General features: G+C 40.6%; 2 protein-coding genes across 4 annotated transcripts in view; one reads left to right on the forward strand and one right to left on the reverse strand.

The window, feature by feature from the left end:
• Positions 1-14,790, forward strand: part of PRKAA2 (protein kinase AMP-activated catalytic subunit alpha 2) — a 76,594-nt gene extending 61,804 nt beyond the window's left edge. Inside the window, exon 9 of one of the 2 annotated variants that reach the window (XM_072649602.1) lies at positions 2,959-3,418. In XM_072649602.1, the coding sequence (XP_072505703.1) occupies positions 2,959-3,194 (236 nt within the window). In that variant the 3' untranslated portion in view covers positions 3,195-3,418. Of the gene's footprint in view, positions 1-2,958; positions 3,419-14,674 lie in introns of those variants that run through there. The other variant, XM_072649601.1, reaches the window with a different exon arrangement.
• A 5,895-nt stretch (positions 14,791-20,685) lies between these two features.
• The window catches only part of FYB2 (FYN binding protein 2), a 97,059-nt gene continuing 92,761 nt past the window's right edge, over positions 20,686-24,983 (reverse strand). For both annotated transcript variants that reach the window (XM_072649598.1, XM_072649600.1), the window contains one exon: positions 20,686-23,891. In XM_072649598.1, the coding sequence (XP_072505699.1) occupies positions 23,846-23,891 (46 nt within the window). In that variant the 3' untranslated portion in view covers positions 20,686-23,845. The remainder of the gene's footprint in view (positions 23,892-24,983) is intronic.

Raw genomic sequence — 24,983 nt, forward strand, 5'->3', positions numbered from 1 at the left:
ATGATGGCAGCGGCCAAGATAACAGAGCCTGTCCCTTTCAGCTCTCAATTTTCTTATGATCCTATGACCTTTCTTGCCAAATTATTTACACTGATTTAATAATGGATCCTTTCTCCAGTTTTCATTTTCTAAAAGTCTGTCAAACACTGATCTTTTTTTTGTTATTGTTGTACATTGGGATGATATCTATTTATTCTGTTCTACTAATTACTTGATTTTGTTGCCCAGTTCCAATTAATTTCACTTATAGCACTTTATAATATGTTTAAAGTCTGGGAACAGACTAGCCACGGATGGGGAACCTGTGGTCTCAAGGCCACGTGTGGCCCTTTGAGTCCAAGTTTTACAAAACAAATCCTCTTATTAAGTTTGGATTCCGTTAAAGAGCCACACTTGAGGACCTAGAAGGCCACATGTAGCCTCAAGGTCACAGATTCCCCATCCCTGGTAGACATTAGATCCCTATTTCATCAACTTTTTCATTCAGTGTGTCCTTTAATATTCCTGCCAACTTGTTTTATCACAAAAATGTCATTATAATTTTATCTAGGTCTATAAAGAAATCTCTTGATATTTGGTTGGCATTACATTAAATAGAGACATTACTTTGGGGAGTATTGTGGACTCCCCATCTTGGACAGCTAATGACCCTCCACCTAAAAGTCGTTCAAGTTTTATGCTTTTGCTTCCATGGATCCTTTGTGTTCCTAGGCAGGCTCATTCTCAAATAGTGGATGATTTTTCTCATTGTAAATGAGTGTTTTTATGGTTCTTTTTTTACCTTTATCTTTAGAAAATAAGATGACATTTGTGAGGTAATTTTGTATTCTGTGACTTTGTCAAGTTTATTACCTTTCACGCTAATCAAAACCCTCTTGCATCCTTCCCTGTTTTGGTTGAAGATAGTAGTATCATCCTTCTTGTCTGCCAGATTTGCATTCTCATCATTATTCTTAACTCCTCACATATCTAATCATTTGGCCAATCTTGCCATACCTCCCTCCACACCATCTCTTTTACCTGTTCCCTACCTACTACTCAAACTGAGTCTCATCACTTTTTACCTGGATCATTACAATGACCTGAATGGTTAAGAGATTTTAAATCATCACTGTCATCGTCATAGCTGGTCATTTTTTTTAATGAACATCGACTCATGCAATCCTCACAATAATCCTGGGGGTGGGAGTGTTACAGGAATTCATGTGAGGAATCTTAAGTTTAGAGAAGTTAAGTGGTTTGTTGATGATAATAACCATTGCTAATTGTGGGAGTAGGATTTGAATGCAGGGCTCTCCTAACTCTAAGGCAAGAGCTATTTCAAGTCAAGGTTGTTCACATTTATTAAGCACCTACTGAAGGTACAAAGCAAGGCAAAACCCCACAACAATTCCAGTCCCTGCCCTCAAGGATCTCACTGTCTAATGGGGGAGACAACATGTAAACAACTTTGTACAAATAAGACATATACACAAGAAGTTGGGGAAGTCTTGGGGAGAAGGAATTATGATTAAGGAGGACTTGGAAAGACTTCTTGTAGGTTGTGGGTCTTTAACTGAGACTTAAAAAAAGCCAGGAGGCACAGAGGTGGAGGGAGAGCATTCAGGCAGGAGGGAAAATACTTTGAGTCGAGATGTTTTGTACTTGAGGACCAGCAGGGAGACTGGATTGCAGAGTACATGCAGAGTACGTGTGAGAAGGCTGGAAAGGTAGGATGGGGTCAGGTTGTGAAGGGCTTTAAAAGTCAAATAGAGGATTGTATATTTGATCATCAAGGGAATAGGGAGCCATGGGAGTTTATTGAATGGGAGTGATATGATATGGGAGTGCTGTGCTTTAGTGAGATCCATTTGAGGACTGAGTGAAGTGGGATTGGCGTGTGGATAGGCATGATGGGGGAGACCAACCAGCAGGCTGTTGTCATGGTGCAGGAGGGTGATTGAGGGTCTGCACCAGTGTGGTGAGAGGGAGTCACCTTAGAGGAGGTTTAAGAAGGCAGAAACAATGGAGCTTGATTGCTGATTGGAGGTGGGAGATGAGAGAAGGAATGGAAAGTGACACCGAAGTTGTAAGCCAAGGGACTGTTCGAATGGTAACGCGTACTCTTTATGGGAATAGGGAGGTTAGCAACATGGAAGGATTTGGGGGAAAAGATGAGTTCAGTTCTGGGAATGTTGAATGTAAGATGTCTGTGGGACATCTAGTTTATGATGTCTACTAAGCAGTTGGAGATCCTAGTCTGGAGGTCAACAGAAATGTTATGACTGGACAAGTAGATCTAAGAGTCATCAGCGCATAGATGGTAATTAAAACCACGGGAACAGATGAGATCACTAAGTGAAGTAGTATAGAGTGAGAAGAGGACCCAAGCCAGCGCTCTGGGGGACTCCCACAGTTAGCTGGAATGACCTGAATGAAGAACCAGCAGAGGAGACTAAGAAGGAGTGGTCAGACACGTAGGAAGAAAACCAAGAGAGAATAGTGCCACAAGAGAAGAAGGTCATTAAAATATCAAAGGCTGCAGAGAGGTCGAGGAGGAGGATGTGAATGGAGAAATTAGATTTGGCAAGTAAGGGATCATTAGTCATCAGGGAAAGAGCAGTTTCAGTTGACTGATAAGGTCAGAAGCCGGACTTTAATGAGCTAAGAAGAGAGCGAGAGGAAGAAAGTGAAGCTATCTATTGTAGATGAGCTTTCCAAGGAGTTTAGCCACAAAGAGCAGGAGTGATATGGGATGAGACTCAGTGGAAGTGAATGGATCCCATTTCCGTTTAACACACCCCTTGCAAACATGGTCTATATCTGTGAATTCTCATAATGTGTAGAAATCCCCATAATCTAGAGTGGCGTCTTTTTTGATGAACTTGTTCACTCACTATCTTTATTTTACCCCCTTCTCAGGAAGGACCCTAAGGATGAAGTGTCTCATGATTATTTTTGTTTATTTGTGCATTTAAGATGATGTCACGGAGCAGAAGTCTGGTTCTTCAACGCCCCAACGTTCATGTTCGGCTGCAGGCTTACATAGACCAAGGCTGAGTTTCGATTCGACCACAGTGGACTGTCACTCTCTCAGTGGATCTCTGATTGGCTCCTTGACTGGGAGCGTGCCTTCTGTAACTCCGCGCCTGGGCAGCCACACCATGGATTTTTTTGAAATGTGTGCCAGTCTGATTACTACGTTAGCCCGTTAATGATGATTCATCACCGGTCCCTGTCCTTGTGTTATTGCACTGTGAGAATCGAATTTGTCTCTTTAAATTATTATCTCCTATTCTGGGTGGCTTCCACACCACAATACAAATGGAAAGTTGTATCCTCTAGGGACACCTATTCCCATTTTGATCATTGAGTAGACTGACATTTTATCTATTTTGCTGATGGTAAATTTACATAGGTAAAATATTTAATAGGTAAATAGGAATGAAAGTGATTGTGGTTTTAAAGTAGTGAATTCAAGTGTAAGCTGATTGCTAACATCCTTCTGAAGATGTAACCTTATTTATGGGAATTTGGGAGCATCATTTTACTGTAGTCTTTGATATGGGTACATCAGGGTGACTGCACAACTCTTGCTGGATGGTGAGGTGTTTCGAGCCCTCCCACTTATCTTCAGTTCACTGTATTAAGTTCTTATTGAGCACCTACTGTATGTAAAGATGTACGCAGAGTCCAACAAGACTTAGTTTTTGTAATTTATCCAGCAGTCGTTAGTTTGGTGTTGAGAGTTTGAGAGGAGAGAGCTAGCCAAAGAATTTCAGGGTCAAGATTCCCCTGGTGTGCGGCGGAGCATGGCAGGTTTATGGTTGTGCAGCAGGTTACTGCGATTCCAGGGAAGTCCCCGTGTTTGAAGAGGTCCTTTGATCACTTTTGCACACCCGCCTTAGGGTTGTTAACAGCTTGCTTTCCAGAGCAGGGATTTCACCTTGGAAACTTTTTTTCTAAGTTTTCAAGGACTGTAGGAAATGCCTAGAATTATCTCCATTTCGCCTTTTAGGTCTTTCTTCCAAGTTTCACAGCATGGCTTTGAAACCTCATTGCCCTTCCCCCATACAAATTGACCTTTGCTTTCTTCTTTTTTTTACAGTTCTTTAATAATAGTGAAATAGACCCTTAAATGAGAGAGCACCCACCCTTAAGAGAGAATGCTCCCCTCTGGTCACACATTTGGCTGCATCAGGGAACCTCCGAATTCCATCAAGTTAGCCCTTCCTTTGAAGTTGAATTTCTTTCTCTCCTTCTCCCTGCCTCCCCACCCTACCTTTGCTCATTATTTCATCTTTCCTCGATACTGGACTCAGCTTTCAAATCTTTCTGAAGATCCTACTTTGTTCTGTATCTTGGTTACTATCCTTTTAATATGGACAAGATTCCCACCTTATGGGCTTCAGGTTTGGAATTGAGAACTTCCAAAGCTAGACGGGCTGGGACCTTCCCTGTGGAACTGGTGGGTAAGGGGGACCTTCAACACATTTTGTCCTGTCATTGCCTCTCGACGTTTCTGTATGATGTATACATACACATACACACATACACAAACACACGTGTGTGTGTGTGTATGTGTGTGTATTTCATTGGGGGTTTTTACTTTCCCTTTCTGAGTAAAAAACATTTTCATTTCTTTCTCTAGTTCGCACATGTATCTACTTTTTATTTCCTTGTCTTCCGTGTGTCCCTCCAGTGCTGAATGCTTCATCTTTCACCTGGCTCATCCAAGATACAACACTTTGAAGCAGCCGGCAGTGACATGAAACGCGGCATTGCTTTTAGGGATTATGTCTGTCAAACATCTTGCATCCTCTGCCAAGAACCAAATGGGGGCTGATATCATTTTCCCATTATAAGAATGGTGCACATATTTATCCTGAAATATTAGTCGTCAGGGATTGTTACGGATCAACAATGCGGCATGTTATTTTGTAGGACTTTAAATATTTTGTAAATGATTGATTTTTAGATTTCACATATTTTTTTTAAATGCAAAAGTGAACACTATTGTTATTACTACTGTTTTTATAATAATTTTGGTTAAGTAGAGAGCTACTGGAAAGATTGCCATCTGGTGGCAATTTAGCATATTTTTTTTCGTTCCAAGCATCCAATGGTTACTGGGCATGATTCAGGCTTTTCTTGTCAGCGAGGGAGGGGAGTCTTTGCTGCACATTTCAAATTCTAAATGGACAGTTTTGCTTTTAGAAGGAAAAGTTGCTATATTTCCAACTGACTGCTGCAGGGATGAGTCTGGTAGCTGTAAGATACTAGAATGAGAAGTTAACTCAATTAAGAGCCAAAGCCCGCAGGAGTTCTGAATGTAGAAACCTACAGAAATAGAGTAAACCAGCCCCCAGTGACCAGGCCTTTAGTGTACATGTGTTAGGTACTGGGCTCTGTGAGAGGCACTAGAGATGCATGGAGAATCCAACAGCAGGAACTCACACCATATTGGGCAAGTAGCCTGAGCAAATATAAGTAAAGACCAAATCTGTACCAACTAAGTATAAGAGATTGTGGTGGCCATGATGGGAGGCCATGGCAGATGGGGCTGGGGATGGGAAGGGAGTATCAGGAAAGGCCTGAGCTAGGAGATGGACCAGCAGGGAGCTGGGGAGAATATGAGGCATTTGGAGAGGTGGAGGTAGAGAAGGGACGTGTTCCAGTCATGAGAGATATTGCTACAACCATATCAGGAATATGGTGTACTTGTTAATCCAGATTTTGACCAAATTCATTCACATAAAATTAACTTTAAAAGTGGGTATTAATGTTCTTAGCACTTTCAAAATATTTATGAACCTCTTATTTTTTCTCTCATATACCTAATCATGGAACACCTACTGTGTTTGGAGTACTAGAAACTGCAGTGTAATTGGGTTTCTAGAACCGAGGTCCAAATCCCAGATCATTAGCTCATTCCCTGCACGGTCTTTGAACCTTGTTGAGCTGTTGTTGCTCACCTAAAACATGAAGGGATCTGCTTGCTAAGGGCCCTTCTGGGTTTAATTCTTTTGCCTTGTGAGTCTTTGGGCAATTGTTCTAGGTTTTATGGATATCATAGTGATCCATTAATCTTTGATTTTAAGATGAGACCATCCAGTGGGAATGGGGAATATAGTCATCTCACTGGTAAGAATAATATCTTGGAACTAAAAGTCATAGTAGGATTCATGTAAGTGGTTCTGTTGCCCACATTGTAAGAAAGAGGGAGAGCCATCGGTCATCAGCCTCACCTGCTTACTGTGGTGGGGAATATGATTCTCTTTGACTGACCCAGTCTTTCCTATAGCTGGTTTTTGTGGCAATCAGTTTGAGGCATCACAGTTCTGACTCCTGATGGCTACCAGAGTTTAACAGCAGAAGCTGTATATCCAGTAGCCTATGCCTTTACCTCATTGTTAACATACCAATCTGACTGGAACTGTGAGCCCATCGCTTAGCAAAGATTGAGTTAAAGCTTGGTCCAGTCTTAGTTTCCCTTTTCTATTAGAGATGATCCTCTCCTAAATCATACCTAGTTGATTTTATTATTGGTTCTTAGTATCGTAGGCAAATGTTTGTCTTGAGCACTCACTGGATTTAAGAATTAATACAGTTCATAGCTACTGGAATTTCAACTATCTATGGCACTACTGACTTCCTAGTGACCTTGGAGGTCTTTAATGGGAAGGCAGGTAGCTACTTACTCACTAGGGATGCTATAGAGGAGACTCATGCTTGAGGTAAGGATTGGACCCAGGAACTTTTGAAGTCCATTTTGTCTCAAACAGTTTATGACACTTCAGTTTTTAACCAAAGAGAATATTGTTTAGGTGTGGAATTGAATTGTCTCTTATCTTGATCAATAACCAATAAGCGATTGCTTGCATCCAAACAGGCATCCCCAGTGTTTTTGTTTTCCTTCTTAAGTAGTTTGTCGTTCCTATGTAATCAGTCAAACTTTATCTATGATTTAGGACTTGGAAGTTCATGAGAATGTGTTCCTCAAAAGTTACTGAATGTTTTATCTAGAACACTCCATAGGCCTGAATCCTAACATAGCCTGGTTCGGAAATAAGGGGATTCTCAGGTGGGAGATACAGTGAGGAACCAGTTCCATTCAGCAGCCCAAAGTCAGATAGTTCAGTGGCTTAAGCCCACTACAAATGGCAGTCCTTCCATGTCAGGGCATTGGCTGTGTGAAATACAATTCTCCAGTGAGGAGGATGGAATAGGAATGGCCGTTCTGTAATGCTTTGGGAAGCAGCATGAACTGGGGGATCACCAGCCTTGGATTCAGGAAGGCCTGGGTCAGGTCCTGCCCCTGACTCATATTGACTGGGTGATGTGAGGCCAGTTTTTTAAGGTCTCAGTCACCCCTATTACTCTGAGACTGATAAACTTCAGAGCAGGTGTTAATTTGCATTCGTAGAGGGAGTTTCCTCACTGGGCACCATCTTCACCAGTGAAACCACCAGGTTGGTCCCAAAACCACAAGCACACACCCATGTAAATACCCTCCTTGGTGATTTACGGTATGCTGGCACATGCTCTCATAATTCCTTGATGTGTAAATTGTCCATGGGAAATGTGATCCTTGTGCCCACCTCTACTCAGGAAATGCAAATCACTTTAAATATTAGCCTAGGCATGGCATATCTGGGAAAGCAAATCTGATTTCTATAATAGGAAATGATCAGCAGGAATTCCATTGCTGTACATGATTTTGAATCAGCTGCTCTTAGAGTTAATCTGTATTTTCCATTAGTGTAGATAACCAAATGAACTGATTCTCATTTTTGGGGGTCACCTTCTGCCCTTGCATTTGATTTTCCCCCAAGTATGACTTCTATTTTTCCTTTAAAATTACGTGGCTCCCATAGAAGCTACATCTTTATTCACCAGCTAATACTGCATGCCTCGTTAAACAAGAAGATAGAGGTTTTTATTGGTGAGTTTTCCTTTACAAAATTCCTTCCTCTCTAAGAGCAAGGATCTAGGACCCAAGGCCTACCCTCTCTGGTCTGGCATTTCTTTTCCCATGACATTCTCTTGCCAAGGATTTACTTCCTTCAGCAATTTTCCTTAGGGTAGGACTGTGTACCTCGCTAAATAGATTGATGAAGGGTGGGTGCTGGCTTCCTTCATCGGTAAAAATAAAAGGGGAGGAACAGGACCAGATCATCCCTAAAGTTCCTTCCTGCTTGAAAACTCTGTCTTTTCATAGTAGTGATTGCTAGAGCTACGACAAACATGAAGATATATACTACAGTACAGATAATGCTAGGACCTGTACATAAAACATATACTTGAATCTTTTATAATTAAAATTGTCCTCCAGAATGCCAATGGCAGAACCATTTCAGTGAGCCAGATTTTGCCCAGAAGCATCATCTACTCAGTAGATGCCATGGGAAACCAACCCTCCTGAATTTGGATGAAGGGACAGGAAAGACTGGCCAGAGGTAGGAAGGAACAAGTTTCCCTTGGTCGGGCACTTTAAGATTTGAAAGTCCTTTTTGTGTCAGAATTGTGTACTGGAAAAAGAAAACACGCTTTTATACTTTCAATACCACAGAGCAAAAGGCAAACAGTGGTGTCTGATTTAGTGTATTCGGGAGAACAATAACAGTTTAATAAGAATAATTTATAATTGAAATCATCATGAATAAAAATTATCGATCCCTTTCAAAACTAAGTGTTTATAAATAGGATACATGAAGAGTTGAAATCTTATTTGTTGCACAGGAATCTTGAGCCCTTGGCCATTAGCCATCTAGGCTCCCAGCTTAGGCCATGCAGGCTTTTGTCCAGTTTATTCCACAATCGGATTAATGAGGGTTGTATGTGTATGTGTACATGTGCGTGGCTGGTGGTGTGTATGCATGCATACGTAGAGAAACAGAGATTTAGAAGGCAGTGCACCATAAATTAAAAACAAGCATCAATTTCTGTTTGAGATCATCCTTTAGAATCTGTGTTTTCGATCTTACTGGGTCCATCATCTTGGCAAACCTTGTATTCATGGGGCAAAGGCAAACTCATCCATCTCCTGTCTAAAGTATAACTAGCTCCAAGCTGGTATGAGTTAAGGAGGTTTAGTTGTATTTTGCACAACAAATTGAAATATTCTCAATTGTATGCACCATATGTGCCTAAGACTATCATGACTTCTGTCACCTAAAACCTATGTTTCTGTGCACAAGACTCCACTCAACTTGGACCCTCACATTTAGCTCATTCTTGTTGGATGTTTTCATAATCTGTTCACTGAGAAAAGTTAACACAATGGGTAGCCTTTCTCCCATGTTTAGTTGCTGTGTATTCGCTATTACTCAGCACATCAGCATAGACACATGAAGTAATGGGTATCAGGCCCATCCCCAAAGGTGAATTGGAATTTTAAATTGTTTCTCAACCACAGTCTGATCTAATAGATCTGTGTTGGTTTTGATCGGAGCGAGAGCCTTTGTTCGCTTTGTGGATGCATTCCGCTACAGGGTAAGTCCATGGTGTAGGGTGTGTGTGTGTGTGTGTGTGTGTGTGTGTGTGTGTGTGTGTGTGTGTGTGTGTGTGTGTGTGTGTGTGTGTGTGTGTGTGTGTGATTGTTTAGAGCTGAATTCTGTAAGAGCTGAAGAGAATTAGATTATTTTGGGATGTTCACATTGTTTGGATAACCAGGGTAGGTAGATTTTCTATAAATTTGAAGTACAATTTTAAAAATTCTCTAGACAATGTTCCCTCCATGAGAATCATCAGTTAAGCACATTGTGGCTCTCAAACTTAGGCACTTGCTGAGACTTCAGGAGCCAGGTGCCCAGCGATAGGAAAGTTGATATAGCTTCATATCTTTTGGCCTGGGCAAGTTTGCACTAGTTAAACATTAGAAGAGGAAGAGGAATAATTTTAGTCAAGGGAATAGAAAACCAACACACTGAAGAAAAGTTTTGCAGTTGGGAGCATTTTCTACCTTTACAATGGTATCGCTTCTTAAATTTGCATTGTCAAAGGGAAAGACTTATGGAGCCAATATCATTCTCATGGGATTTAAGGAAAACCAGAGTTTCTGTTGTCAAGAGAAATGCAGAACTGTGCCTTCTATTCTTGAACTAGGGACAGTATGGTCCAACTGATAACTATAAGCGCTGCTGCAGTGGGAGATTTTGATGGAGACTTGAGAAAATGAGCCCAGCCAGGACCTGTCATGCCACTTATTTTCCTGTCCTGATTTGCTTATTATAACCACAACTATTTTGTCATTTGTTCTTGACAGGTTGGTTTCCAGTTGCCTTTAACTGTGGAGACTCTTATAAATTTATTAAGCACTTGCTGTGTCCTTTTGTGGTTTCTGTGTGGCACCTGCCTCTTCTTTGACATGACTTGGCCATTGGCTCAATGATAAAACTCCATTTCCCTGAGTAGCCTTGAAGTATGCCAACTTCCCACTTGATATAGACATTTCAACTCTTTTAAGGTTTATGAAAGAAGGGAGTATTGGATAGTCAGCAGAGCTAGGGACAGAATTCTTCATGTTAACAGCTGATTGTGTTGTAATCAGTAGCCACTTTGGCAGAATACTTTGTCTACCTCACAGGTATGTTGTGAGAAGCTATTGGAAATGTACTTTCTAAGTGCAGAGGATCCTCATGGGAAATACAAAAACCCCCTGTTCCCTATTTTGTTTCTTTATAATTATCTCTGATGACAGACAGGATGGCTAATCTGAATTTTCCAGGTGAGTCTTACATAGTGTCTACAAATTTTTCAGTTAGAAAGTTTGAGATCATGTCTTCACAGATTATGAAAGACTGAATACAAATGACTTAAATTCTTAAATTCATCCTAAGTAAACCCTCAGATGTTACCTTAGTCATCTTTTGCTCTAATTTCTAAACTGAAAGCCTTGAAATGCCTGCAGAAGCTGCCTTAATTAATTACCACCCACTTACTCTCCAGACTGCTCATGATTACCGGCTGTACACACAGTTTTGAATGTGTAATTGTAAAGTTGTCCCAGAGCTGTGAGGTTCTCTAAATATGGTCGTATTTATATAAAGCATGTTTGTATTTTGTATTTTGTTATATATGTGTGCTGTTATATCTAATAGGTAACTTTTTAGTGCAAAAAAAAACCCAACCACCCTGAAAATGAATGTTTATGAAGGGATATCTTTCTGACATGGGGGCGAAACCTGTTCCGATTTCATCAGTACAGATAAGGCACTAATGTTCATTTCACCTATTTTAAAAAGCAACAAACCAAGCAGCCTTCTGACTTGGGAGCCTCATGGAGCACACGATTCACTTGAGGGATGTATGCAACATCGAGGAAAGTTTGCTGGACTGGAAATCCAAGGAGACGGGTTCAAATCCAACACCAGCTAATGTGTGACATTGGACAAATCCTGTGAACCTCAGTTTCCTCATCTCTAAAATGGGGGTATAAAATACTTTCCTTGTCTCCCATGCAGGGCTATTTTAAGGAAAAAAACACTTTATAAACTCCCAAATGCCATAGAGATATGAATGATGTGGATTACTGATCTATTTTTAGAGGTATTTTTTAAATCACTGAAAGCAGGGACCATTTTGCAAAGTTGGCTATTACAAAGTAAAACCCCTGATTGCCATTTTTTCTCTAAGAGGGTAGAGGACTCAGAAGATTTCAGTTTTGTTTTTGGTGCACTTCTACTAGAGGTCAGATCATTATGAGGAAGTCTTTACCTCCCAGCATCTGTGTGGGAAGCATTTGTCTTTAACACATTGTAGTAAATGTTGTTTCTCCTGACTTGGTGTTTGCACTTTATGAGTTAAAGACCCAATCAGAACAAAGGGTGATCTGGCTGCTTGCAAGCCCTTACACATAAATAAATGAAAGACTTTGGTCTCTGAAGGATAATTTGCGTGGTTTTTGTTCATTCAAAGGGGGATAACCAAATATAGGGTGGGGCAACCAATGGTGGCAGAGAAAACTATTCTGGTGAAAACTCACTGTGACTGCATGTGGTTGGACAAAACCATGAGTTAGAAGAGATCGTATCCCAGCATCCTTGTATCCGGCCACCCTTAGAGCTCTCTTCTCCCCACAGAGCTCTGTTGATGTAGGACCTGGCTTCCTCAGGCTTCAGACTTTGAAAGCTCAGTTGATCTGCAGCAGAGTGCCTCGATGGACCTCTCTTGGTCTGTTTCCACAGCCTGTCATATGCTGTTTTCTAGATGCTAGCAAACATACCAGGAACCAGCAGGGGGGAATTGAGGAAGAAGTACGAGATTGACATTTATGGGACTTGAGTTCAAATCCAGGTTCAGCTCCTTTCCTCTCCTTTGTCGCTGAACAAGGTGTTACCCTTTGCTAGGCATGGATTTTCCTCCATAAAGGAGACTGGGCAAGTGGAATTTATCTAAGTCTTCCAGCTCAAAATTCTAGGTCTAACTACCCATATTGAGGTATTGACAAAGAAAAGGAAACTCATCCATCACAGTCTTCAGGAGAGCAATAAGAGAATTTTCCTTTGTCTGAAAACTGAGGGCAGCCCACAGAGGTGCCCTCATAGCACAAGGCACTTGTGGCCCCTTTGGTTCATGTACTTGGAAGGATGTTTCTGGAAACTCCAACATTAGCTTTAGTTGTGAAAAAAAGTCAGTCTGAGCATTTGTTTGGGAAGTAAAAGCTTCAATTTGCTGTTTTTGAGCCATGAATGAATGGATGTCTCTATGGCCACCCCATTTACTAATAAATAGTAAAGTGTTACATTGGTTACTCAAGAATGAAAGAAAACATATAGAACCATTTTTGAAAAACCACGAAGAGGATAGGATAAGATCAGGGCTAAATCAGGACAACTCAACCAGCATTCAGTGAGCACCTACTGTGTGCTTAGCACTGACTGTGTGTGAAAAGTACCAGACAATCCCTGTCCTTAAGGAGCTCACAATCTAATAGTAGAGACACTATGAAAACAACTATGGGTAAAAGAGATATGCATTCATTTGTTCTTGATGATTAATTTGAAATAATCGAAAGGAGGAGGACATTGGAATTAAGAGGGATTGGGGAAGATTTCCTATAGAAGGTGATCTTTAAGCTGGGACTCAAAGGAAGCCTGGGAAGCCAGAGGTGGAGATGAGGAGGGAGAGCATTCCAGGCATGGAGGACAGCAGGGAAAATGCATGGAGCAAAGAGGTGGTGCATCTTGTTTGTGGAACAGCCAGGAGGCCGGTGTCCCAGAATCAAAGACTAATTGGAAGCAAATATGTATAAGAAGACTGGAAAGGTCAGAGGGGGCTAGGGTTCAAAGGGCTTTGAATGTCAAACAGAACATTTTGTATTTGATTCTGGATATGATTAGGAGCCAATGAAATTGATTTAATGGGGAGGGAGAGTGTATGACAGTCAGATCTGGGGTTTAGGGGAGATTAATTTGGTAAGGAGAGTGGACCATGGGGAGGAATGACACAGGGAGACCAAAGGAAAGATTGGGAAGGATGATGGATCTTATTTTGGAGGGGGAACCTAAGCAAAGGTAGACAAGAGGTACAGAGTAGTGAGTCCTACGTTTTCATTGTCTAAAATGAAGAGTATACAGCAGAAGGTTCATTGGGCTTATAATTAGGAGACTTGGGTTCAAGTTCTAGCTTCATTTGTCAAGCTTTGCAGCTGATTTTGGGGCAAGTCATTGAACTTCTCCGAGGCTTAGGTGGGAAACGGTAATGATATTGCAGATCCTCATTAAAGGCAAAAATAAGAGCAAGGGTAGAACCTGGAATGAGGTCAGTCAAGGCTTAATGGAAAGAAACACTTCATAATGGGAGCTCTTCCAAAACAGAGGGGTCTGCCTCAGTACAAAGTGGGTCTGTGCTCTTGAAGCAGAGGCCACATGACTGCTTGTTAGGATTACTTTTCAGTATATACTAGACCTGTTGGACCCCAAGATCCCTCACAAGGGTAGCTAAGAGGTACAGTAAATAGAGCACTGGCCATGGAGTCAGGATAACCTGAGTGAGTTCAAATCTGGCCTCAGACACTTACTAGCTCTGTGGCCCTGGACATGTCACTTCACCATGAGTTTCCTCATCTGTAAAATGAACTGGAGAAGGAAATGTCAGGCCACTCCAGTATCTCCATCAAGAAAACCCCAAATGGCATCACAGAGAGTTAGATGACTGAAAAATGAACGAGCAACACCAAATGGATCACTCTGACTTTTGAAGTAATGGGTTCCTTATCTTTGACTTGTGAGGTAATGAGTTTCTTGTCTCTGACTTGTGAGGTAATGAGTTCCCCATCACTGAAAGGGATCAAGAAGAGACTTCCTTTTCAGGTCTGAGTTGAACTTGGTGGCCACAGATATTCTATCCAACTTTGAGATTCTGTGAGATGGAGGAGGTCATTGGGAGCTGAGGAATCATGAGTTTGTCAGAGTTGTTTTTAAAAGGATTTGGAGTATGAATTTCAAAATCTCTAATGATGACAAGCAGTGATGACATAGAGAGGAAGACCATGGGTCGGATGCTAAAGTCATTGAGAAAGTTAGGAGAGGGACGTGCTGGTTAATAAAAGATAGCAAGGGGGAAAGGGTCATATATGGATAGAGTTTTGAGAGAACAATGTTCTTGAGGGAAAAAGAAAACTGATGGTCTGGTAGAGGTAGCACAAAGCAAGGAGAATGCCAATGATTCCTCATCCTCTTATTTAACCCAGGGAGAAGAGGGACCTTTATTGGAGAAGACTGAGACTCATGTGTTTGTGTTGGTTGGAAAGTCAGTTGGTAGGTAAGTGTTAACTGAAGAGGAAGGAGCATGCTGGAAAAATTAGAGGAAATAGGAGAGTCTGTCAAGAAAAACAAAAATCTATAATGCTGTCTTTAATTAACAAGTTGTCTTTTGTACGTGAAATAACAGGGTTGACCTTTTCTACCTCCTAAAACAGCTAAGCAAAGTAATAATGTTTGTAGAGTTCTTTAATATTATTATTAATTATACTAATATTAATAATTATTATATAATAATATATGTAAAGTGCCATTTGATCAAATCTGGCACAAAAATAACCCATATTTCTGTAATATTTGATGTTTTGTGCCGGTCTCAGTCGAATGGCACTCTCCTCATTGCCATCTTTATAAACTTGGAAAATGTCTTCATAGAAGACATGAAGGTAGGGACAATAGAGAGAGCACCAGACTGGGAGTTGCATCCCTGAATTCAAAGCTAATGAACTGATTTATTAATGTTACAAATATAGTCAATATCATGCTTCTGAAGATGCTGAGAGTATCCAAGGAATTTTGCAAGCTTTCCTAAGAACTTACCGTGTGCTCACAATGGATAGAGAGCCATCCTTGACGTCAGAAAAACCTGGGCTCAAGTCCATATCCTCACTAGGTGACCCTAGGCAAGACACTTAACTTCTCAGAGCTCTAGACAACTCTCTTAGACCTCACCTCGAAGAAAAGATGCTGTGCACTGGTCAAAGGAGGTCTTTTGGTAGGGAGTTCCTTGTACCAGCGCAATTACAGATCTGGACTCTGAACTCCTTCCCTTGGACATTATGTTTACTGTGAGAGAGCACAAAACCAAAAGGGAAACAGTTTCTGCCTTACATTAGACTGGGGAAAAGAGCATGTACATGTGTATAGTACATGTATTCCTACACCTACACACATGTATACACATACATATACATATTTATATATGCGTATACATACATACATACATACACATGTATGGAGTACAAAATCAATTGAAAGTAACATTAAGGGAGAAGGCCAGCTGGGAGAAATCAGTTAAGGCCTTGAAGAATATTCTTGAAGAAGAAGAATTTTCTTTTGGAAATATCTCCAGGGGAACCTCAAGAATGAAAGTCTCTTCCTGTTTGTTAGATAAATGGTAAATAGTTAAACCATACTTTGAGATCTCAAGTTTTGAATTTTATTCAAAACAATTTTAAAGCTTGTTTTCAACATTTAGGCAGCTTAGTTCTTCACAAACAAGGCTCTGATGGACACCTCAAACTACACGGACCTCCTTTTCTGTGGTGTATAATGAGCAGGTGATTCCCAAAGTCCTTTCCAGCTTTAAAGGCAGTTATAACTATCCTCAGGTATCTAAGGGTGCCTTGGTCAGGAGACTTGGTGTGGGGATCTGAAAGGAGGCAGATTTAGGCTTATTGTGGGGAAAAACTTCCTAATAATCAAGAACTGCTCAGAAATTGAAGGGGTTGTCGAGTGAGATAGAGATTTCTTCCTCATTGGAGAGAGTCAGTCCAAGGCTGGGTGACCAATGGTTGGATCAACATATTGTCAATGGGATGATTTTTAAGATAAGGATGAGAGCAGATGGACCATTAGACTTTCCAACTGAAATTTTATTATTCTTTTCATGTTTGGGTTGTATTAGTGGATCTCTGACACCTCCAACTCAAAGATTATGTGGTTCTTTGATCTCATGACCCAGTTCATTTCAAGTGAGGCTATGAAGTCAATTCAAACTCATCCTGCAAAAGGGAATCAATTCTAGAAAAGGGGCCGAGATGCTGAGAAAATCATCAGTGTAGGGTAAGCTATGCGAGATTCAGAATGAAACAGTCCAACTTTCCTTTTCTCTATTGAAAATGTCTAAATATTTGTGTTGGCACTTCCATAGACCTGCACATGCGAAAGGAAAGACACAGCCACACAAACCTGTGAGCACATGCTAAAATAATAAAGATAAAAATTCCTTCATATTGATTCAAGTTAAATTCTAAATATTTGCTCTGTTTCTGTGATGTTGACCATATTAGTGCTGAAATTTTGAAGTGTGAATGTGGAGTGTTCTCTGTTAGTTTGAGGGATGGAAACTTTCAGGAGAGAAAAGAGTGTGGATGGAGTTGGAAGACGTGGGTGGCTGTGTCTAAGTCACTTCCCGGTGATGGGCTTCATTTGTCTTATCCGAAAAGCAAGTGATGGGGTTGAATAATCTCAGATCTGTCCCCTTCCAGCTTGAACAGTCTCTGTTTCAGTACTGTTTCTTCTAAGATCCCTTCCAACTCTGACATTCTTTTTCCTCTGTTCCAGGAGTCTCTGTTCCAAGGTAACCTTCCCACCTCAGCAATTCTAACATTCTCTGCTCAAGATGTCTTCTGAATCTGACATTCCATGAAATAGTCTAACTCTAACTAATATACAAAGTGAAAGAAATCAAATGGCGATGGAAGGAAAACCCATTATTTGAGTTTTATTTAATTCAATCTAACAATATTTGTTAAGTTTCCAGAGGAGACAGAGGAATTGGATGTATGCCTGCCCTCAAGAAGCCTACTGGGTGTTAGCCAGCTGCTTCTTCCCACAACCATCTGGGAGCGTAGACATTCTATGGCATTATGTTTCATGGTGGTGTTACCTCCCAAATTAGATTGGCTACAAGTATGGACTTGCCTCTGCCAGTGGGGACAATGCCACTCAGGGAACCTTCATGTTCACTCAATATGAAACCTTTAATCTCATTGACATTATGCCTGTTGTATGTAAAGAAAAAACAGACAACCCCCCCCCAACAACCCAACTTCTAATAATTTTTCCCATAATCCTGTTCTTTTTTTAAATTGTGTTTGAAATATAAAAAAGTACATTTGAGTCTTATCTTTGTTCAGATACTAGAAGTGTACAGTACAGGCAAAACATCTTGGTACTTTGATCAGCAGGATTTCTCAAAGTGCCGTTAACATACACATCAGACTTTGTCCAAATACAGTTGGCCCACATGAAAATGAAGTTGGCATGTTTTGAAGAAATATGCCCTTTCCCAGTGACATCAGTGAGAGTAGTCAGTGTGGAGGTGATGGTAGTTCTGCTCTGAGGTGGGATGGCTCTCTGGTTATGACCTCACCCCTTTCCTTATAATCCCTTGCATTACAATGTTTAAATATCCTTTCAAGGCCTTATATCCTTCCCACTGTTATATGTTTTAAACTAAATTCCACAGAATATTATTTAAATACTAAAAATCTTCCATATAGAAAATTTAAAGTCTAGAGTTTTAAAAAATGAAAGTCACCATTTTCATGAACAGTTATATATTCCAAGAAGGTTATGTAAACCACATGAAACTCCAACTTCAAGACTGCTCATTAACCCACTGCCCCAATGTTACCACAGAACTGTCCTTATTTCCAGCTCCTACTCATTAAATACATATCCATGGAAATCGTGACTTATAGTATGTTAAAAGATTACACTTAGAAAGGGCATATGTGTTTTTTTTAAATTACAAATGTCTTCATCAATACTGTAGAATTTCTTACTGACAAGGTGTTAATGATGAGTTCCATTGCAGGAACTAGGTCTCACACAAGAAGTTGTCAGGTTGTTCTAGGAAAAGCATTTCTGGTGCCTGAAAAAAAATAAAATCCACCAAACATTTGATGGGATAAGATAGGAAGTAGAGTTTCCTGACTGATAACCATGAAATTTTTGTGTTTGTATACAAAGTGTATTAATCATAGATATATAATCCCTGAACTGAAGAAGGCATCGGAGCAAAGCATTCAAGATGCTTCCTCAGTGTGTAGCAATGTTTGATTTTTAAATTATCTCTTTGATTTCCTAGGAATTAAATGGAGTATTGTCATCAGTTTGGGGTACCACGTGTTAAAGTGGACATTAACAAGATGATGTACACCTGGAATTGGGTGGTTGGAATAGTGAAAGGATTCAAATTTATAAGACTGTCTTAGAAAAGAGAAGGATCAAGAGAGCAGTGATTGGATTATGTTCAGTAGTGTTATAGAGAGCCAGCCTTAGGGAGAGGAAGATCCGAGTTTAATTTTTGCCTTAGACACATACTGTTGTGGGACCCTGAGCAAGGCACTTAACCCCCATAAGCAGGTGCTGTTCTGCTTTAGTGGATAGAGTTTGTTTGCCAAGAGTTCCCTACACAACGAAATTACAACGTATATCCCAACCTGCCATGCCACAAAAATGTGATGACTTTGCCCCTGACTTTGGGGCTGTATGATAGGTATTTGAATGCCATTCATGCCACCTCTGTGATCTTTGGCAACACTTTTAATCTCTCTGGGCCTCAGTTTTATCATATGTAAAATCAAACATTTGAAATAGATGATATTCAAGGTTCTACCTCTAAGTCTTCTAATTATTATTTTTAAAAATGGGGGGAGGCTGGCATGTTAAAGAGGCAGGAGATATTCTAGATGCCTTGGTCTAGGGGAGGAGGTAAATATGTGAAAGTTAAGGGAGGTAAATTTTGGCTCAAGCTATGAAGAAATATTTTTAAACAAATAATATGTTCCCTAAATGGAATAGGCTATCTTTGAAGTAGTGAGTTCTCCATCATTTAGAAGTACTCAAGTGGAAGTTTGGTGACCAACGATCTGGGAAATTTTAGAAAAAAAATTGCTTCTAGTGATTGGGCAAGTGATTTTTTTGTGTCCTTTCTAACCTAAGCATCTATGATTTGAGGAAGGGACTGTATTTCCATTACTGGTCTGAGTGTTGTTGGCTATGTATGCAGTTAAAAGTGACAGTTTTTAAAACTCACAAACTGAGAAACAAAAAGAAACCACTTACTTGAAATCAAGATGGCCTATTAACACATATCCATCTAAAGAAAAGAATGGGACACTGATGATTACTGATTGGTCCTTTGTCATCATAAAATAATTTGAGGATACAAAGAGCCAATTCCCTTCCTCCTCTCCTTACTTCTACTCTAGGGGCAGCTAGGTGGTACGCTAGTTAGAGCACTAGCGTAGGAGTCAGGAGGACCTGAGTTCAAATCTCACCTCAGACACACACTCACTAGCTGTGTGACCTTGGGCAAGTCACTTAACCCTAATTGCCTCATCCTGGGTCATCTCCAGTCATCCTGATGAATATCTGGTCACTGGATCCAGATGGCTCTGGAGGAGAAGTGAGGCTGGTGACCCGCACAGCCCTCCCTCACTCATAACAAAGTCAGGTTTAAGTCATGTCATCGTTTCTCTGACGGCATGGTCTTCTTCGGCAACGAAGGACGAACACACACTTCTACTCTATGTTGCTTTACTAAGCAGTGTCTTTGGGAACAGAAAACAAAAGGTAGACATGGGATGGAATGAGGCATTGTTTAGTGGGCAATAGCAAAACATGGCTGCCTCACATTTTTACAATGCTTTCAACTTTTTCAAAGGGTTTTTGTATCTATCACCTCATTCTACCAGGATTTATCCTCATGGACTAGAAGGTCACTCCTTGAATATTCCAGATTTCAGTCTCCATGAAGACAAGGACATCTTATCCAAAGTTGGTATTTTTGAAACTTGATGCCTAGCACAGTTCTCTATAAATAGATGGTGTTTAAATATTAGATAAATGAGCGAGCGAGGTCCTCTGATGAACCCTGTGAACTTCTTCATGAGTAAGGTATTATTTATCATTGAGTTATAGTAGTAAGAATTATGTTGAACGTTGACATGACACTTGAAAGCTCTCTCTGTGATACATTTTTGAGCCTCATAACAGCCCTGTGAGGGACTGTGGGAATTAATGTCCTCATTCTCAGAGGAGGTAAAGTTGACTTGCCTTTGCTTGCAGATTTGGAAATTTCAGAGGTGAGATTGGAATGTAGGAATTCTGGACTTGAGTGTAGCAATCTATTCAGTAGACTATTATGCTCTAGAATTTTGATCACCACATTTATCATCAGGAAAAAAAAGAAATTGATCACACATTCTTAAAATATATGTGCATTTATTTATAAATCATATACTTGCACTCCTATACTAATGTTATATATATATATGTATATAATAAAACATATATAACAGAAATAAAAACATTAAAGATGGAATAATAATAGCTAGCATTTATACAGAGGTTTAAGGTTTGCAAAGTTATTATATGAATATTATCTCATTTGATCTTCACAACAACCTTGGGAGGCAGGGGCTGCTGTCATCCCCATCTTACAGATGAGACAATGGAGGCAGATAGAGTGTTAGTAACTTATCAAGTGTCACACAGCTGGCACTTCTGAGGCTGGATTTGAACTTAGGTCTCCCTGAATCTTGTCTTATCTTGTCTCCCTATCTCTTTCAAGCTGAAAGTTTGGTGGCCGCTCATGGACAGATTAGCACTGGAGCAGGGCTCCATTTCTGCTCTGGGTGGGTCTATCCCTCCTTAAGTACCGGTTTCCCTCATGCCTCACCAAGTTGGTGCTGAGCTTGATATGTATGCTGATGTGGCATAATGGATAGAGTGCTGGACCTGGAGTCAGGCAGACCTGTGTGACCCTGGACAAATCACTTTACTTTTGTCTGCCTCTGTTTTCTGTTCTATCAAATGGGGATGATAACATCTCTGCCTGTCAGGATTGTTTTGAGATTAAATGAAATATTTCCAAAATGAATAGCGCAGCGCTTAAATATACAGTAGGTCCTTAATAAATGCTTTTGCCCTCTCCACCCCTTCCCCACTGCAGTTTAGAACTCCTGAACTCAAGTGCTTCACCAACCTCAGCCTTCTCAGTAGCAGGAATTACAGGTATGCTTGGCCATATTTGTCTTGGGTAACAGTTCTTTAGGAAATCAAGCTTCCCAACCAGTCTTCAAGGTCTTCCCCTGTAACATGTGTGGATGCTTTTGGTGGTTGCTGAGATGTCTCACCTTTTTGTTGCAGTCACAGAGAATTTTTAGAAATAGTTTTGTCTTGGTCCTCCCTGTCTTTCTTGGGTTGGAGGTCCTGAGATGTCTGAGCTGTTTTACAAGAATATCTAAATAACCAACCAGGGATATGAGCTAGAAAATGAGCTAGAAAAAACCCCACGTATCTGCCATATTTGTAGGGAGCCACAGTTGCACCAAGTGGGAACTCTTCTGCTGAATGTAAAATTGATTTTCATCTACAAAATGTTTCACTTTCATTTCTTGAGGAATCTTTATGGAAAAATATCATTTTTTTCCAATGGAAGGATCAAACTACTCTTTCCAAAATGAGAAGATCCCGTAGATTCTTACACATATTGAAGAGGCACTTACTGGGGAAAGATACATGGATATTTATGTAAAATGTTAGATGACTATAAAGAGCTTAATCACTTCTGTGTTTTTGAAAGTAAGAGGTTTATAAAGCTTCCCACAGAGAGGCAAGAGGGATTTCCAATCTAGAGACCCAACAAACATTGAGTCCTTACAAAGAGTTAGGGTTGCTGAGAAATGGCAAGGCTGCATAGCTGATTGCTATCTCACCTTGGACTCAAGCACAGTTATGGGAAGTAGGAGTTTCTGCAATATGGAATTTCCTTCAACAGTGAAATCACATATCTAGCCTTCTTCTTCTTTTTTCCATCCCCAAAATAACCTCCCCCAAGGAATTGATAGCTGTCTTTAAGTATTTGAAAAGTTGTTTTTAGGAAAAGCAACTAGACTTGTTATACTTGGTCCCAGGGGACCCTAGAATAATGTGGTGGAACATGCAAATAAGTGAATTTAGGTGTCATTTTGTGAAAAAAAAAATACAGCTTTCTATTAGAATTATCCATGAATAGGATGGACTCAAGAGTCAGTCACTCAGTGAGTAACTATTAAGTGATTACTATATAGTTACAAAGAAAGCCAAAAACAATCCCTGTCTGCAAGGAGTGTACATTCTAAGAGGGAAACAACATGTAAATACAAGATAGAAGCAGAGTAGGAGAAAGTTTATCTGAAAGGAAAAGGCATTACAGCCTGGAGAGTCGAGGGGGACCTAAAACAGACCTCCTGCCAAAGCTGGGCTTTGAGTAGAGTCTTGAAGGAAGCAACAATGAGGGGCTAGACCATAGCGGAAAAAGCAGAGAGATGGAGGATGGAGTTCAACGTACTTGGGTCACAGAGTGCATAGAGGGACTAAGCTATAAGAGGTTGGATGGGAAGTAGGGCCCAGGTTATGAAAAGCTTTAAATGTCAAACAAGGGACATTCTATTTGAACATAGAGGCAATAGGGAAGCCATGGAGTTTCCCACATCTGCTCACACTTTAGAAAAATCATCTTGGAAAGTCAAGTGAAGCACGGATTGGAGTGGGCATAGACTTGAGACAGGGAGACCAGTTAGAAAGTGTCCTGGTAAGAGATGATGAGTCCCTCAGGAGATCTTTGAACAATAATCAGATTGGGAATGTTGCAGACAGGATTCCTCTCCAGGAGGTAGACCAGATGTCTTCTCAGGACCTTTTTAATTCTAAGTTTCTTGGGCAATCAACAACCCATTTTTCTCCTTCATCCTTCTTCCCCCATCTTGTCCCAAGTGCTGGATTTCAGGCAATTAATAGTTTTCAGTAGGTCATTAGAGTTGCCAATACCTCGAAATCTTGTCAACAAGGTCTTCTTACAGGTATGTCCATTTAGCATCGTTGTAGGCCATGCTACCCCCCCTTCCCTCCTCCTTCCCACCCCACCTCCACCCTGTCCTACTTGACAGAAATGATCTGGGAGAAAGAGTGATGAGTTCCCTGTTATAAAACAGTGAGTAATGGAAAGTCAAGATCATGGAGTGTTAGTTAACCCCCATACTACATACATATCATTTCTATCTCACGGTGGATATGCCAGTCATTCAGAGCTCTCTTCAACAATGCTAACTTTTCCTGCATAGAGGCAATGTAATGTAATGCTGTCATGGAGTCCAGGAAATCTGGGTTCAAATGCCATCCTTAATACTTGCAGATAAGGACCCTTGGCAAGTCACAGCCTCTGTTGAGGAACTCCCTAGGACTTTCTCTGGAGTCATCTCTTGTGGAGGCTGCAAGTTCCTCACTCACAGATCCTTTACATGTTGGGGTATCATTTTCCATCAAGGGTCAACATACCTCAAATCTTTCTCTAAATAGTTTTCTTCGTTTTCAATCTTGTGCTTTTATAAGTTGGGTTTCTTGTTTCTGAAGAAGAATCTAGGAGAAAAACTGTAGAAAGAAAGGTTCATGTGAGCAGTGGGTGGATGTTCTGTGTTCCTCTACTCAGGTGCTCCTGGGAGGTCTCTTGGTGCTCCCAGAGGCTCTATCAGAGGACCCCAAGCTCTGGAAGCACTCCTAGATTAGGGAGGCTTCTCACAGGTTCCCCCAAACCCTGTGCTAAACACTCTACAAGTATTATGACATTTGACCTTCACAACACTGGGAGGTAAGTATTATTATGATCCCCATTTGACAGATGAGGAAACTGAGGCCAACAGAAGTTAAGTAATTTGTTGAGAATCATTTTAAAAAACAGCCTAGCTAAGAGGTTCATCACTGAAAGGTCCATCAGCAAATGATGCACGTTACCCTACATCTGTGGGACTCAATTTCCTTCTCTGTAAAATGAGGCAGGGGCTTGCACTAAAGGACCTCTAATGATCCTGAAAGCATCACATCTTTGATGCTGTGTGACAGTTCACCTCTCTAGCCTCAGTTTCTTCATCTGTAAAATAAGAGGGTTGGACCAGATGACTCTGGGGATCCCTTTCAGTTATTCTGTGTGTTTTCAGTGCACTGATCATGGAAGTCTTGTAGCCTGCTGGGCAGAGGGAGCACTAAGAATGATGAAATCCCCCCACTTTGAGAAGACAAAGTTATGCGTTGAAAACTCAATGAAGCCCCTCCCTTTTAAAGCAATGTGAAATATAGTATTTTGTGGGCCAGAGGGTACCAAAGTACATAGAACCCTGAGCCGGCAATCGGGAATTCAAACTCAGACACAGGCTCCGTGACCTTGGGTTAGTCACTTAACTGCTGTTTGCCTCAGTTTCCTCATCTGTTGACAGCACCTACCTCCAAAGGTTGCTGTGAGGATAAAATGAGATAATGATTATAAAATGCCTGGCACATAGTAGGCACCATGTAAATGCTAGCTAGCTAGTATTTAGCACATACACCCCAAAACTAGCAGAGATGGAAAAACAGCTGAATGGGGTACATAGTATAAACAAACGTGTAGATTGTTTGAGAGAAAATCAAACACAAAACCCTTTATGTAAAAATCAACCAAACAAAAAAAAACCAAACCTACTTTGGGCA

The sequence above is a fragment of the Notamacropus eugenii genome, chromosome 2 (assembly GCF_028372415.1).
Source record: "Notamacropus eugenii isolate mMacEug1 chromosome 2, mMacEug1.pri_v2, whole genome shotgun sequence".
Taxonomy (NCBI): Eukaryota; Metazoa; Chordata; class Mammalia; order Diprotodontia; family Macropodidae; genus Notamacropus; species Notamacropus eugenii.